At 43.8% G+C, this 14,386-nt stretch overlaps 2 protein-coding genes across 8 annotated transcripts in view; both read right to left on the bottom strand.

The window, feature by feature from the left end:
• Positions 1-14,386, bottom strand: part of USP4 (ubiquitin specific peptidase 4) — a 49,699-nt gene that overhangs the window by 29,029 nt on the left and 6,284 nt on the right. For 5 of the 7 annotated variants that reach the window (XM_060307375.1, XM_030867087.2, XM_060307376.1 and 2 more), the window contains exons 4-6: positions 13,027-13,153; positions 12,256-12,401; positions 12,064-12,125 (exon numbers count right to left, since the gene is read on the bottom strand). In XM_060307375.1, coding sequence (XP_060163358.1) covers positions 12,064-12,125; positions 12,256-12,401; positions 13,027-13,153 — 335 coding nt within the window. Of the gene's footprint in view, positions 1-12,063; positions 12,126-12,211; positions 12,402-13,026; positions 13,154-14,386 lie in introns of those variants that run through there. The other 2 variants (XR_009565696.2, XM_060307377.2) reach the window with 2 other exon arrangements.
• LOC115858852 (SEM1 26S proteasome subunit) lies at positions 11,720-12,030 on the bottom strand. The gene is made up of 2 exons (XM_030867103.2): positions 12,027-12,030; positions 11,720-11,941 (listed from the first exon to the last, which is right to left on the bottom strand). The coding sequence occupies exons 1-2, from the start codon at positions 12,028-12,030 to the stop codon at positions 11,781-11,783; spliced, it is 165 nt and encodes a 54-aa protein (XP_030722963.2). The 3' UTR covers positions 11,720-11,780.

The raw sequence follows: 14,386 nt of genomic DNA, 5'->3' as shown, positions 1-14,386 counted from the left end.
TAAAATAGACTTTAAAATAAAGAATGTTACAAGAGCCAAGGAAGAACACTACATAATGATCAAGGGATCAATCCAAGAAGAAGATATAACAATTATAAATATATATGCACCCAACATAGGAGCACTTCAATACATAAGGCAACTGCTAACAGCTATGAAAGATGAAATCAACAGTAACACAATAATAGTGGGGGACTTTAACACCTCACTTACACCAATGAACAGATCATCCACACATAAAATTAATAAGGAAACACAAGCTTTAAATGACACAACAGACCAGATACATTTAATTGATATTTATAGGATATTCCATCCAAAACCAGCAGATTACACTTTTTTTTTTAATTTCTTTAGGGCTTTCGTTTTTTTTTAATAAATAAATTTATTTAGTTATTTATTTATTTTTAGCTGTGTTGGGTTCTTTATTGCTCTGCATGGGCTTTCTCTAGTTGCAGTGAGCGGCGGCTTCTAATTGTGGGGGCTTCTCTTGTTGTGGAGTATGGGCTCCAGGTGCGCATGTTCATTAGTTGTGGCACATGGGCTCAGTAGCTCTGGCTCGTAAGCTCTAGAGCACAGGCTCAATAGCTGTGGTACACTGGTTTAGTTGCTCTGCAGCATGTGGGATCTTCCCAGACCAGAGCTCAAACCAGTGTTCTCTGCATTGGCAGGCAGATTCTTAACCACTGCGCCACCAGGGAAGTCCTACACTTTCTTCTCAAGTGCGCACAGAACATTCTCCAGGATAAATCATATACTGGGTCACAAATCAAGCCTTGGTAAATTTAAGAAAACTCAAATCATATCAAGCATCTTTTCTGACCACACCGCTATGAGCTTAGAAACAAATTACAGGGATAAAAACATAAAAAACACAAAGACATGGAGGCTAAACAATACATTACTAAATAACCAAGAGATCACTGAAGAAATCAAAAAGGAAATAAAAAAATACCTAGAGACAAATGACAATGAAAACACTATGATCCAAAACCTATGGGATGCAGCAAAAGCAGTTCTAAGAGGGAAGTTCATAGCAATACAAGCCTACCTCAAGAAACAAGAAAAATCCCAAAATAAACAATCTAAACTTACACCTAAAGGAACTAGAGAAAGAAGAATAAACAAAACCCAAAGTTAGTAGAAGGAAAGAAATCATAAAGATCAGAGCAGAAATAAATGAAATAGAAACAAAGAAAACAATAGCAAAGATCAATAAAACTAAAAGCTGGTTCTTTGAGAAGATAAACAAAACTGATAAACCTTTAGCCAGACTCATTAAGAAAAAGAGGGAGAGGACTCAAATCAATAAAATTAGAAATGAAAAAGGAGAAGTTACAACAGACACCGCAGAAATACAAAGCATCCTAAGAGACTACTACAAGCTACTCCATGCCAATAAAATGGACAACCTGAAAGAAATGGACAAATTCTTAGAAAGGTATAACCTTCCAAGACTGAACCAGGAAGAAATAGAAAATATGAACAGACCAATCACAAGTAACGAAATTGAAACTGTGATTAACAATCTTCCAACAAACAAAAGTCCAGGACCAGATGGCTTCACAGGTGAATTCTATCAAACATTTAAAGAAGAGCTAACACCCATCCTTTTCAAACTTCTAAAAAATTGCAGAGGAAGAAACACTCTCAAACCCATTCTATGAGGTCACCATCACCCTGATACCAAAACCAGACAAAGATACTACAAAAAAAGGAAAATTACAGACCAGTATCACTGATGAATATAGATGCAAAAATCCTCAACAAAACATTAGCAAACAGAATCCAACAACACATTAAAAGGATCATAGGGCTTCCCTGGTGGCACAGTGGTTGAGAGTCCGCCTGCCAATGCAGGGGACATGGGTTCGTGCCCCGGTCCGGGAAGATCCCACATGCCATGGAGCGGCTAGGCCTGTAAGCCATGGCCGTTGAGCCTGCGTGTCTGGAGCCTGTGCTCCACAACGGGAGAGGCCACAACAGTGAGAGGCCTGTGTACCGCAAAAAACAAAAAAAAAAAGGATCATACACCATGATCGAGTGGGATTTATCCCAGGGATGCAAGGATTCTTCAGTATACACAAATCAATCAATGTGATACACCATATTAACAAATTGAAGAATAAAAACCATATAATCATCTCAACAGATGCAGAAAAAGATTTTGACAAAATTCAACAACAATTTATGATAAAAAACTCTCCAGAAAGTGGGCGCAGAGGGAACCTACCTCAACATCATAAAGGCCATATACAACAAACCCACAGCAAACATCATTCTCAATGGTGAAAAAACTGAAAGCATTTCCTCTAAGATCAGGAACAAGACAAGGATGTCCACGCTCGCCAGTATTATTCAACATAGTTTTGGAAGTCCTAGCCACAGCAATCAGAGAAGAAAAAGAAATAAAAGGAATACAAACTGGAAAAGAAGAAGTAAAACTCTCACTGTTTGCAGATGACATGATACTATACACAGAAAATCCTAAAGATGCCACCAGAAAAATACTAGAGCTAATCAATGAATTTGGTAAAGTTTCAGGATACAAAATTAATGCACAGAAATCTCTTGCATTCCTATACACTAATAACGAAAGATCATAAGGAGAAATTAAGGAAACAATCCCATTCACCACTGCAACAAAAAGAATAAAATACCTAGAAATAAACCTACCTAAGGAGGTAAAAGACCTGTACTCAGAAAACTAGAAGACACTGATGAAAGAAGTCAAAGATGACACAAACAGATGGAGAGATATACCATATTCTTGGACTGGAAGAATCAATGTTGTGAAAATGATTATATTACCCAAAGCAATCTACAGATTCAATGTGATCCCTATCAAATTACCAGTGGCATTTTTTACAGAACTAGAACAAAAAATATTAAAATTTGTATGGAGACACAAAAGATCCCAAATAGCCAAAGCAGTCTTGAGGGAAAAAAATGGAGCTGAAGGATCAGACTTCCTGACTTCAGACGATACTACAAAGCTACAGTAATCAAGACAATATGGTACTGGCACAAAAACAGAAATATAGATCAATGGAACAGGATAGAAAGCCCAGAGATAAACCCACGCACCTATGGTCAACTAATCTATGACAAAGGAGGCAAGGATATACAATGGAGAAAAGACAGTCTCTTCAATAAGTGGTGCTGGGAAAACTGGACAGCTACATGTAAAAGAATGAAATTGAACACTCCCTAACACCATACACAAAAATAAACTCAAAATGGATTAGAGACCTAGATGTAAGACCGGACACTATAAAACTCTTAGAGGAAAACATAGGAAGAACATTCTTTGACATAAATCACAGCAAGATCTTTTTTTGATCCATGTCCTAGAGTAACGGAAATAAAAACAAAAATAAACAAATGGGACCTAATGAAACTTAAAAGCTTTTGCAAAGCAAAGGAAACTACAAACAAGACGAAAAGACAACCCTCAGAATGGGAGAAAATATTTGCAAATGAATCAACCGACAAAGGATTACTCTCCAAAATATATAACAGTTCATGCAGCTCAACATTAAAAAAACAAACAAGCCAATACAAAAATGGGCAGAAGATCTAAATAGACATTTCTCCAAAGAAGACTTATAGATGGCCAAGAAGCTCATGAAAAGCTGCTCAACATCACTAATTATTAGAGAAATGCAAGTCAAAACCACAATGAGGTATCACCTCACACAAGTCAGAATGGGCATCATCAGAAAATCTACAAACAACAAATGCTGGAGAGAGTGTGGAGAAAAGGGAACCCTCTTGCTCTGTTGGTGGGAATGTAAATTGATACAGCCGCTAAGGAGAACAGTATGGAGGTTCTTTAAAAAACTAAAAATAGAATTACCATATGACCCAGCAATTCCACTACTGGGCAAATACCCAGAGAAAGCCACAATTTAAAAAGACATACCCATGGGCTTCCCTGGTGGCGCAGTGGTTAAGAATCCACCTGCCAATGCAAGGGACACAGGTTCGAGCCCTGGTCCGGGAAGATTCCACATGCCACGGAGCAACTAAGCCCATGCGCCACAGCTACTAAGCCTGCGTTCTAGAGCCCGCAAGCCACAACTACTGAGCCCGAGTGCCACAACTACTGAAGCCCGCACGCCTAGAGCCTGTGCTGTGCAATGAGAAGCCACCCAATGAGGAGCCCACACACCGCAAGGAAGAGTAGCTCCTGCTCGCCACAACTAGAGAAAAGCCTGCGTGCAGCAACAAACACCCAACACAGCCAAAAATAAAAATAAAAATAAATAAATAAGTAAGACACATGCACCCCAATGTTCACTGCAGCACTATTTACAATACCCAGGTCATGGAAGCAGCCTAAATGCCCATCGACAGACGAACGGATAAAGAAGATGTGGTACATATATGCAATGAAATATTACTCAGCCATAAAAAAGAACAAAATTGGGTCATTTATAGAGACATGCATGGATCTAGAGACTGTCATACAGAGTGAAGTAAGTCAGAAAGAGAAAAACAAGTATCATATATTAACGCATATATGTGGAAACTAGAAAAATGATATAGATGAACTGGTATGCAGGGCAGAAATAGACACACAGATGTAGAGAACGTATGAACACCAAGGGGGGAAGTGGCGGGGGTGGTGGTGGTAGGGGTGGGATGAATTGGGAGATTGGGACTGACATGTGTACACTAATATGTATAAAATAGATAACTAATAAGAACCTGCTACATAAAAAAATAAATTAAATTTAAAAATTTTTTTTAAAAAAGGAAAGTGTTTTTTTTTCCCTTTCACCTCCCCATGGCTATTCTTCTGTTCTTCTTTAGTTTACAAATCCCAAGTTTTAGTTAGAGCCCTTCTAACTGCTAAAAGGCATTTCCCAGCCTCCTTTGAAGCCAGGTGTGGTCATATAATTGGCCAGAGATGTAAAGGCAGATCTTCTATGTGATTTCTGGGAAATTTCTTTAAAAGGAAGGGGCAAGGCTTCCCTGGTGGTGCAGTGGTTGAGAGTCCGCCTGCCGATGCAGGGGACACGGGTTCGTGCCCCAGACTGGGAAGATACCACATGCCGCGGAGCGGCTGGGCCTGTGAGCCATGGCCGCTGAGCCTGCGCGTCCGGAGCCTGTGCTCCGCAACAGGAGAGGCCACGGCAGTGAGAGGCCCATGTACCGCAAAAAAAAAAAAAAAAAAAAAAAAAGGAAGGGGCATGTCCTTCTTCCCAATTCTTCCTCAGCTACTTGAATGCAGATATGATTGGTCCATCTCCAGCAGTCATCATGGACCCTGAGTTGACCACCTTTAAAGTTGAAGCCACGCACAGTAGAGCAACATGACAAAACAGCTGGATTTCTAATAATAGCAGCATTGAACTGCCCACCTCAGAAATTCTTTTTGGAAAGATATAACCATCTACATTGCTCGACATGCTAACTTTCAGGTCTTTCTTCATTGCTACCAGAGCTTTCCTAATCAATACAACATATTATATAAAAGATGTAAATTCTACTTTTGTATTTCTGGTAGTTACTCCACTAACTTACTAGGATCTATAACTGTTTTTATTTTTCCCCATCATAATTACTTCAACTTATTAACTACATTTCCCTGCAAAAGTAGTTCAGGACATTCTCATCTCTCTTTACTGCTTCCTGTCTCCTCAACTGTCTTCCATGTTGGGATTACCCAGTATTTACTTCTGGATTGTTACTGATAAAGGCTGCTTTCTTAAACCTTTCTTCTTACTGTTACTAAACTTTTTTAAAACTTTTTATTGAAGTATATTACATAGAGAAATATATACATTATGAAAGTACAAAAATCAAGACATTCCTGGGAATTCCCTGGTGGTCCAGTGGTTAGCACTTGGAGATTTCATAGCCATGGCCTGGGTTCAATCCCTGGCTGGGGAACTAAAATCCCAAAAGAGGCATGGCACAGCCAAAAAAAAAATCAAGACATTCTCACCAAGCGAATACCCCTATATAACCAGTACCCTCAGACCAAAAAACAGGACAGCACCACCCCCCAGGTGTCTTCCTCATGCTCCCTGCAGTCATTATTTTTCTCTAAGCTAACCTCCATCATGACCTTGACACCCATAGATCAGTTTTGCGGGTTCTTAAGCTTTATATCAAGGGACTCAAACAGTATGCCACGTTTTGTGTCTGGCTTCTCATTCACATGGTTTATGAGACTCAATGTTGCTGTGGCTGGAGAGAATTCTATTGCATGCATACACCACAATTTATCTATCCATTCTATTTTTGGTGGACATTTAGGTTAGCTCCAGTTTGTGACTATGACAAGCTGTGCTGTCATGAACATCTCTGAATGTATCTTTAAGTGAATGTGAGATATATTTCTGTATGCCTAAGAGTGGATTGCTGGGTTGTAGAATATGTACACAATTCGTCATTTAGTACTTGTTGCTAAACCTTCTAAAGTCACTATACCAGTTTATATGCCCCATCAGCAAGTTCCAACACCTCTACAACACTTGACACTACCTGTCTTTTTCATGTAACCATTCTGGGGGATGTGCAGAAGCACTGCATTATGGTTTTAATTTGCCATTTCTGGATGACTGCTGAGGTTGAGCACCTCTCCATATGGTCGCTAGCCACAAGGTAGCCTCTTTTCTTTTTTTAATTTATTTATTTTTGGCTGTGTTCGGTCTTCGTTGCTGCACGTGGGCTTTCTCTAGTTGCGGAGAGTGGGGGCTACCATTTGTTGCAGTGTGCAGCCTTCTCATTGCGGTGGCTTCTATTTTTGCATAACATGGGCTCTAGGTGCACAGGCTTCAGTAGTTATGGCATGAGGGCTCAGTAGTTGTGGCTTGCCGCTCTAGAGTGCAGGCTCAGTAGTTGTGGCGCACAGGCTCAGCTGCTCTGCAGCATGTGGGATCTTCCCGGACCAGGGCTCAAACCCGTGTCCCCTGCATTGACTGGCAGATTCTTAACCACTGTGCCACCAGGGAAGTCCGGTAGCCTCTTTCTTAAAGTGACTGTTATAGGTTTTCTCGCCCTTTTTTCTAGAAGGGGTGTCTGACTTTTTCTTACTGACATTAAGGGGTTTCTTTGAAATTCTGGATATAAACAATCTGTCAGACATACGTATTGCAAATAGCTTTCTCACTCTGTGGCTTGCCTTTTCACTCTTTTAGAACAGTCCTGAATTTAAAAGTCATCCACTCAGGCTTCCCTGGTGGCGCAGTGGTTGAGAATCCACCTGCCTATGCAGGGTACACAGGTCGGAGCCCTGGTCCAGGAAGATCCCACATGCCGCAGAGCAACTAAGCCCGTGAGCCACAACTACTGAGCCTGCGCTCTAGAGCCCACGTGCCACAACTACTATAGCCCTCGCGCCTAGAGCCCTTGCTCCGCAACAAGAGAAGCCACTGCAATGAGAAGCCTGCGCACCACAACGAAGAGCAGTCCCCGCTCACCACTAGAGAGAAGCCCGCACACAGCAACGAAGACCCAATGCATCCAAAAATAAAAATAAATAAACTTATTTAAAACAAACAAAAACCTTAAGAAAAAAAAAGTTATCCACTCTATCCATGTCCTCCTCTATGGTTTGTGGTGCTGGGTCTTGTGTAAAAATTCTTTGCTTACTCCAAAGTCATAAAGTCCTTGCATTTCTGGTCAACAGAACACTTCACTAGTTGCATACTCTCCCTTTGCACCTTCTGGATTTTACTGCCTGCTCCTGGACGTTAACACTACTTCCCCCAAGAGGTTTTCAAAGAGGAGCTCTGTGTAGAAAACTTTCTAAAGTCATCTATGCCAGAGAAAATTATCTTTACATTCAGATAACAGTTTAGTAGGTTTTAAAATTCTAGTTTTTGGGCTTCCCTGGTGGCGCAGTGGTTGAGAGTCCACCTGCCGATGCAGGGGACACGGGTTCGTGCCCCGGTCCGGGAAGATCCCACATGCCACGTAGCGGCTGGGCCCGTGAGCCATGGCCGCTGAGCCTGCGCGTCCAGAGCCTGTGCTCTGCAACAGGAGAGGCCACAACAGTGAGAGGCCTGAGTACCGCAAAAAAAAAAAAAAAAAAAATTCTAGTTTTAAAGTTATCTTCCTTTGGGACTTCCTTGGTGGTCCAGTGAGTAAGACTCCACACTCCCAATGCAGGGGGCCCGGGTCTGATCCCTGGCTGGGGAACTAGATCCCGCACACGTGCCGCAACTAAGAGCCGGCGTGCCACAACTAAGAGCCACGTGCTGCAACTAAAGATCCTATGTGTTTGGGCTTCCCTGGTGGCACACTGGTTAAGAATCCACCTGCCAATGCAGGAGATATGGGTTTGAGCCCTGGTCCGGGAAGATCCCACATGCCGCGGAGCAACTGAGCCCGTGCGCCACAACTACTGGACCCAGCGCACCCTAGAGCCCGTCCTCTGCAACTAGAGGCCACTGCAGTGAGAAGCCCGCACACAGCAAAGAAGAGTAGCCTCCAGTCGCCGCAACTAGCATGCAGCAATGAAGACCCAACACAGCCAAAAATAAATAAATAAATTTAAATAAACAAATAAATAATAAAGATCCCATGTGTCACAACTAAGACCTGGCACAGGCTAAATAAATATTTAAAGTTTTCTTACTTTGATACTGAAAAAGTATCTCCTAGGTCCATTGTGGCTGTTGGGAAGTTTGATATTAATCTGCTTCTCACTGTGACTTTCTCTTTCAAACAGATTTGACATTTTCCCTACATCTTTGTTGTTAAATTTCAATCTAACGTGTCTTGGTGTGGGCTTTGTTTTTTCTGTCATGTTTAGCATTCTTTACATTTAAGAAGCATCCTCGGGCTTCCCTGGTGGCACAGTGGTTGAGAGTCCGCCTGCCGATGCAGGGGACACGGGTTCGTGCCCCGGTCCGGGAAGATCCCACATGCCGCGGAGCAGCTAGGCCCGTGAGCCATGGCCGCTGAGCCTGCGCGTCTGGAGCCTGTGCTCCACAACGGGAGAGGCCACAACAGTGAGAGGCCCGCATATCGCAAAAAAAAAAAAAAAGATGTACCCTCTTTCATGATTTCTGAGAAACTCTTGGTCATTATTTCTTCTAACATTTTCTTCCCCTGTCCGTCATTTCCTCTCTGCTTCTGAGATTCCTATTATCTGGACACTGACATTTCTACTCCCATCCTCCACAGCACTTTTCTTCTATTATCTTCCACCTCCTTATCCCCTAGAATTCTTCAACCTGACCTTCCGACTTCTACACTCAAGTCTTGAGCTACATCCATTCTGCTACTCAACCCAGCCCCTGAATTCTCTGTTTCCACGTAGGTATCTCCTTGTTCCTCTTTCATGTACCCATTTGCTCTTTCTCTTTAGGATTTCCATTATGCTTCTTCTGTCCTCCTAAGCAGCTGGGAATATGAATTCTGCTCCAACTAGCACAACATGTCAATTTGTCACTTTCCTTTAATTCTGACTATACTTGTCAGCTTCTCGTTGTGGCTCCCTGTGAGCCATTCACCAGGTGAGATCACCCCGCTCCTCACTCACCATACCCCTCAAATGAGCTCCCCACCTCACAAAGGCAAAGATGGAAGCTAGAGTCTCACAAGGATCACAGGCCAACCGCCGCAGCATCTCTTGGGCCTTATCCCCTCAGCCCTCCTGTCATCCCTCCAAGCACCAGCCATAACAAACTCCTGCTGGCCTTCAACCAGGCCTGCTCTGCCTCAGGACTTCTCCATCTGCTGTCACCTCTGCCTCACAAAGCTGTTCTCCACACCACACTCACTACTGATTCCCTCGCGTCCTTCATGACCATGTTCAAATGGTACCTCAGTGGGGTCTCCCCATCGGCCTGTTTAAATATGCCCAAAGCCTTAGCACTTGCTTATTTTCTTCCCTGATTTTTTCCCACAGTACTTGTAAATCTTCAGACATGTATTTTTTTAATTTATCTATTTTCTGCTCCTTGAGGATAGAAACTTTGTTTTGTTTATTGCTGTATCCTTGGCATCTAGAAGAGTGTCCGGCACTACTGAGGGAGTAGGGAGGCGAATGTGACTTAGGACTTCTGCTCTGAGCTCATTCACCATTGGACACCCTCTACCAGGAGACTCAAGCCTTCAGGGCATTTCAATGAGGCACTCCTCTTTTCCAAAAGCTGTTTCCCTTCACTGGAATCTCTTAGGCCTGAGGGTGTGGAAGGGATGGGGAAAAGCATCAGTAGGAAGAGAAAAAGGCACAACTGAAAACAGTCTCCCTTGGCCAGTACACACAGGCTCTTCCACTCCAAGCTGTCAACCCTACCTCACAGACTAGAATCCAAGCACCTTCTCCCAAGGGGGTTGTCACAGTTTTTATGTTATTTTCTCTTGGTTCTGTGGCATTTCCATTCCAAGAAGGGAGTCAGCAGGCTGGGTTAGTACATTTGTTTCCTATGGCTACTGTAACAAATTACCACAAACTTAGTGGCTTAAACAACACAAAGTTATTATCTTACGGTTTTGGAGGTCCAAAGTCCAAAATTCTTCTCACTGAGCTAAATCAAGGTGTGGGCTGAGCTGTGTTCCTTGGTGGGGGCTCTAGGGACTTCTAGAGGCTGCCCACCTTCCCTGGCTCATGGCCAGTTGAGTCTTTCTCACACTTCACCACTCTGACTCTGCTTCTGCCCTCACATCTGACTCTCCTGTCTCCCTCTTTCATTTTTAAGGACCCTCATGATTATACTGGGCCTACCCAGATAATCTAGGATAATCTCCCCATCTCAAGATCCTTAATCACATCAGCAAAGTCCCTTCTGCCATGTAACCTAACATATTTACAGGTTCTGGGGATTAGGACATGGACTCTGGGGAGGGACATGATCATTATTCTGCCTACCACAGCTATTTTGTCATCTTCTCAAGAACTGGTGACCAGAGTTTCTTAAACTGAAGTCCACGGCTAGGTTTCAGGGTGTCTGTAAAACCCTTGAGATTATTGGCAAAATGTTGCGTCTTCCTGCATGTTTCTTGAGAGAGAGCTCAGAGCTTTCATAATTTTCAAAAGAGCTAAGAGCCCATTACTACAAAACAGTCACGGTCCAGGGCCTGACTGAGGGAAGAAAGCAAAGACCAACACTGTCCCCATTAACTACTGGAACACAGACACGATTCCCCCATCTTATACCATAAGAAAAATTCAACACTTCTGTCCCCTTCTCAGAACATGCATTAACTTCACACCACACATGAACATCTCCTGAGACAGAGGTGCCTGGAGCCCCAGTTAAGGAGCAGAGTAATTCCCGCAGCGAATGACGAGGACAACAATGAGAAACAGGCCCCTGGGTAAGGAGTGGGATGGGATCAAACTATTACCTTTAAGTCATGCAAGACCCCATGCCTGAGCCCTCTTCTCTTCCATCAAAGCCTCTAACTATAGGTGGAGAAAATAAATGCCCTTGACAGAGACAAAGCCACCTCTTGGCAGAGCAGATCCTGGCCCAGATCCTGGCCTCTTCTCTTCTCCTTTCATTCTCAACAAGCAGAGGCTCACTGCCTTGTTCACACACCTGACAGCTTCCCCTGAGATGGCTGCCCAGCATGCTGCTTACCAAAAGCCAGGATTATAGACTCTGGATACATAATTGAAAATGTTTTCATCTGATTTAGAATTTTTTCTTTTTTTCTTAGATCAAAACATTTACTTTTTTGTGTTACAAAAACAAAAATAAATCCAAGGAGGTAATGAAATAAACATTTTTTAAGTGTCCCACCCTGGGTTCTCTGCTCTAGAATTTAGTAAACAGTTCAAGTTTAGGTTGCTTCAGCACTTCTGGATGCTATGGTGTCTCCATCTTATAAGCAAGTTTCTCTAGTTCAGCTCGTAACTGATTGGAGAAGTCATCCTCTACATTGTCATCATCCCAATTATCCTCCCAGACATGGGCATCTTCATCTTCATCTAAACCAGCCCAGTCACAGCCGCCACTGCCGTTGCAGCCTCCCAGGCTGGCTCTATCATAGAGACTAGAATTTTATTTTCTTAGTACAAGTAACTGCCTTAGGAAATAGTGTCTCCCTTACACCCATGTGCCCAGCTGCAGGGAGAAAAAGTCCACTTACTTTGACTGCAGGGTCTGCCTTGGCCACGTGCCATCTTCGTTTTGTGGCTCAATTACTAGCACCTGAGTGAAAGGGGAAACCATATTAGGAATGTGCAAACCATCTCACTGTTGACATGCTCAGAACCAAAAGATACCTGTCCACACACCCTGGGCAGAGCTGTCTGCTGGGGCATGGCTTGGGCCCTCCTACCTGACCCTGGTACAGCCCAGCATCCTGCACAGTGTTGTCTAGCTTGCTCAACTGCTCGTAGGTGTTGCTCATGTATTTGTTCCACAGCCGTGTCTCACGGTCCACAGGGATGTTGAACAACTTCCGCATTTCCTTCTCAATGGTTGCTGGGGACAGGCAGAAACATCACTCAGGGCTTTCTCCAGAAGCAAGACCAGCAACAGCCATGGCAAGCTAATGCTCATCCTCCGTCCTTTTCAGATGGTCACTGGATGCTCTGGATCAAAACTTCTGACCGACCTTAGCCCCTTGGTGACTCCTAAGGCAAACATCTTCCATGGCATCCTCTTACACTCATACAACCAAAAATTGTCCCTATGCTTCCCATTCTTTAATGATGTGGGTCCCCATTTTTAGCACAGAAGCAACATGGAAAAGTCAGAAAACTTACCTTTGGAGGTAAGATAGATTTGGTTTCAAATGCTAGCTCTGCCGTTTTCTCACTGAGATTTCTGAATAAGTGACATTAATCTCTCTGAATCTGCATTTCTTCACCCTTCTTACCATATGTTAAGTGGGCAGATACCATGCCCAGTGTTTTATACAATATGATTCCCAGGCTTAGCTGTCCACAAGAATGCCCTGGGGAGCAGGCTCCCAGGTCAGGACTGGTAACCACAACCCGAGATTATTTGGGTAACAAGTCTGAAGAGGGTGCCCCAGCTTCCCTCTCATTAGCCACAATGCCCTGCACTCTCACTGGATACCTGGAACTCCAGCCCAGCTACTCACCGATGGTGTCTGACTTGCTGAAATGGCAACTCAGCACATTGGTGGGGTCACTGTTCTCACAAAGCTTCAATTCCAGCAAATACACCTCCACCTTGCAGTGCTTGACAAACAGGCCATGCTCTACAACCTGTAAACAAGAGGCACGGGTGGAGGAGCAGTGGTTCCACACCAGGGCAGTCTTGGAAGCAACATGTCTCATCAGTGGCAAAAGGCACAATCCACATGATAATCAGTTTCCTTAAGTGATAGGGGGATCAGAAGTACAGATTTTTAAAGCCACTGGCATCTGTCCTAGTTTAAAAACCTTACTTCCACTCATTAGGACCAACCAAGAGCATCTGGATGGAACCAGAGCTGGCAACAACTGTGCACAACAGGAAAGTCATTGTTCATCTCTTAGTGGGTATCATGATGCTTCCCCTGCAGGGTCTGTGGAATTAAGAGGCCTAGAGAATACAGTTAAAGCCCTTGGCAGCACGCTCGCCACATGGCAGGACTGTGGGCAGGTGCCGACATCTGTGGGAGGCTGGCATGCCCCTAACCATTTGATACCTAACCCCTCTTGGAGTCCCAGGTTTCAAGGTGGAGAAAGAAGGTAGTTCTGGCCCTGAAGAGCAACTCTTAGAAGCTTGGCCTCAGGACTGCAGCCTTTTCCTACTCTGCTAAGAAGGGAAACTAAACACCAGGCAGAGTAAGAAATTTACCCAGTGCCTACGTATCAGCAGTCATATGGACTCCTGTGATGTCCCCCTCCAGTGGGATAAGCAAACAACTGTGGGAATCAGGCTGGTGGTATTCTCACCAGTCCTGTCTACCAGAGAGGCTAACAATCTGGGTTTCTCTCCCAGGGCCTGCCTTCCAAGAGACTGTTCTCTTGGATATAAAACACCTGTTTTCCGAGGTACTCAACAGTGTGACCAGAGATTCTTAAGCACAGGGGGAGGGACTTTGTGGGTGGGGCAGTGGTTAAGAATCTGCCTGTCAATGCAGGGGACACAGGTTCGATCCCTGGTCCGGGAAGATCCCACATGCCGCAGAGCAACTAAGCCTGTACACCACAACTACTGAGCCCGCGAGCCACAACTACTGAAGCCCACACGCCTAGAGCATGTGTTCCACAACCAGAGAAGCCACTACAATGAGAAGCCCACGCACCTCAACAAAGAGCAGCCCCCACTCACCGCAACTAGAGAAAAGCCCACATGCAGCAATGAAGACCCAACACAGCCAAAAATAAACAAAAACACCAAACAAACAAAAAAGCACAGGGGGAAAAGCAATATCAGAAAGGTTAAGTTAAACAAGAAGCAGTACATTACTGTATATCCATATGACCCCAAGTGAACTTTCTCTCACAGAA

Source organism: Globicephala melas, chromosome 11, assembly GCF_963455315.2.
Source record: "Globicephala melas chromosome 11, mGloMel1.2, whole genome shotgun sequence".
Classification (NCBI taxonomy): domain Eukaryota; kingdom Metazoa; phylum Chordata; class Mammalia; order Artiodactyla; family Delphinidae; genus Globicephala; species Globicephala melas.
This window is presented reverse-complemented; position numbering and strand designations above follow the sequence as displayed.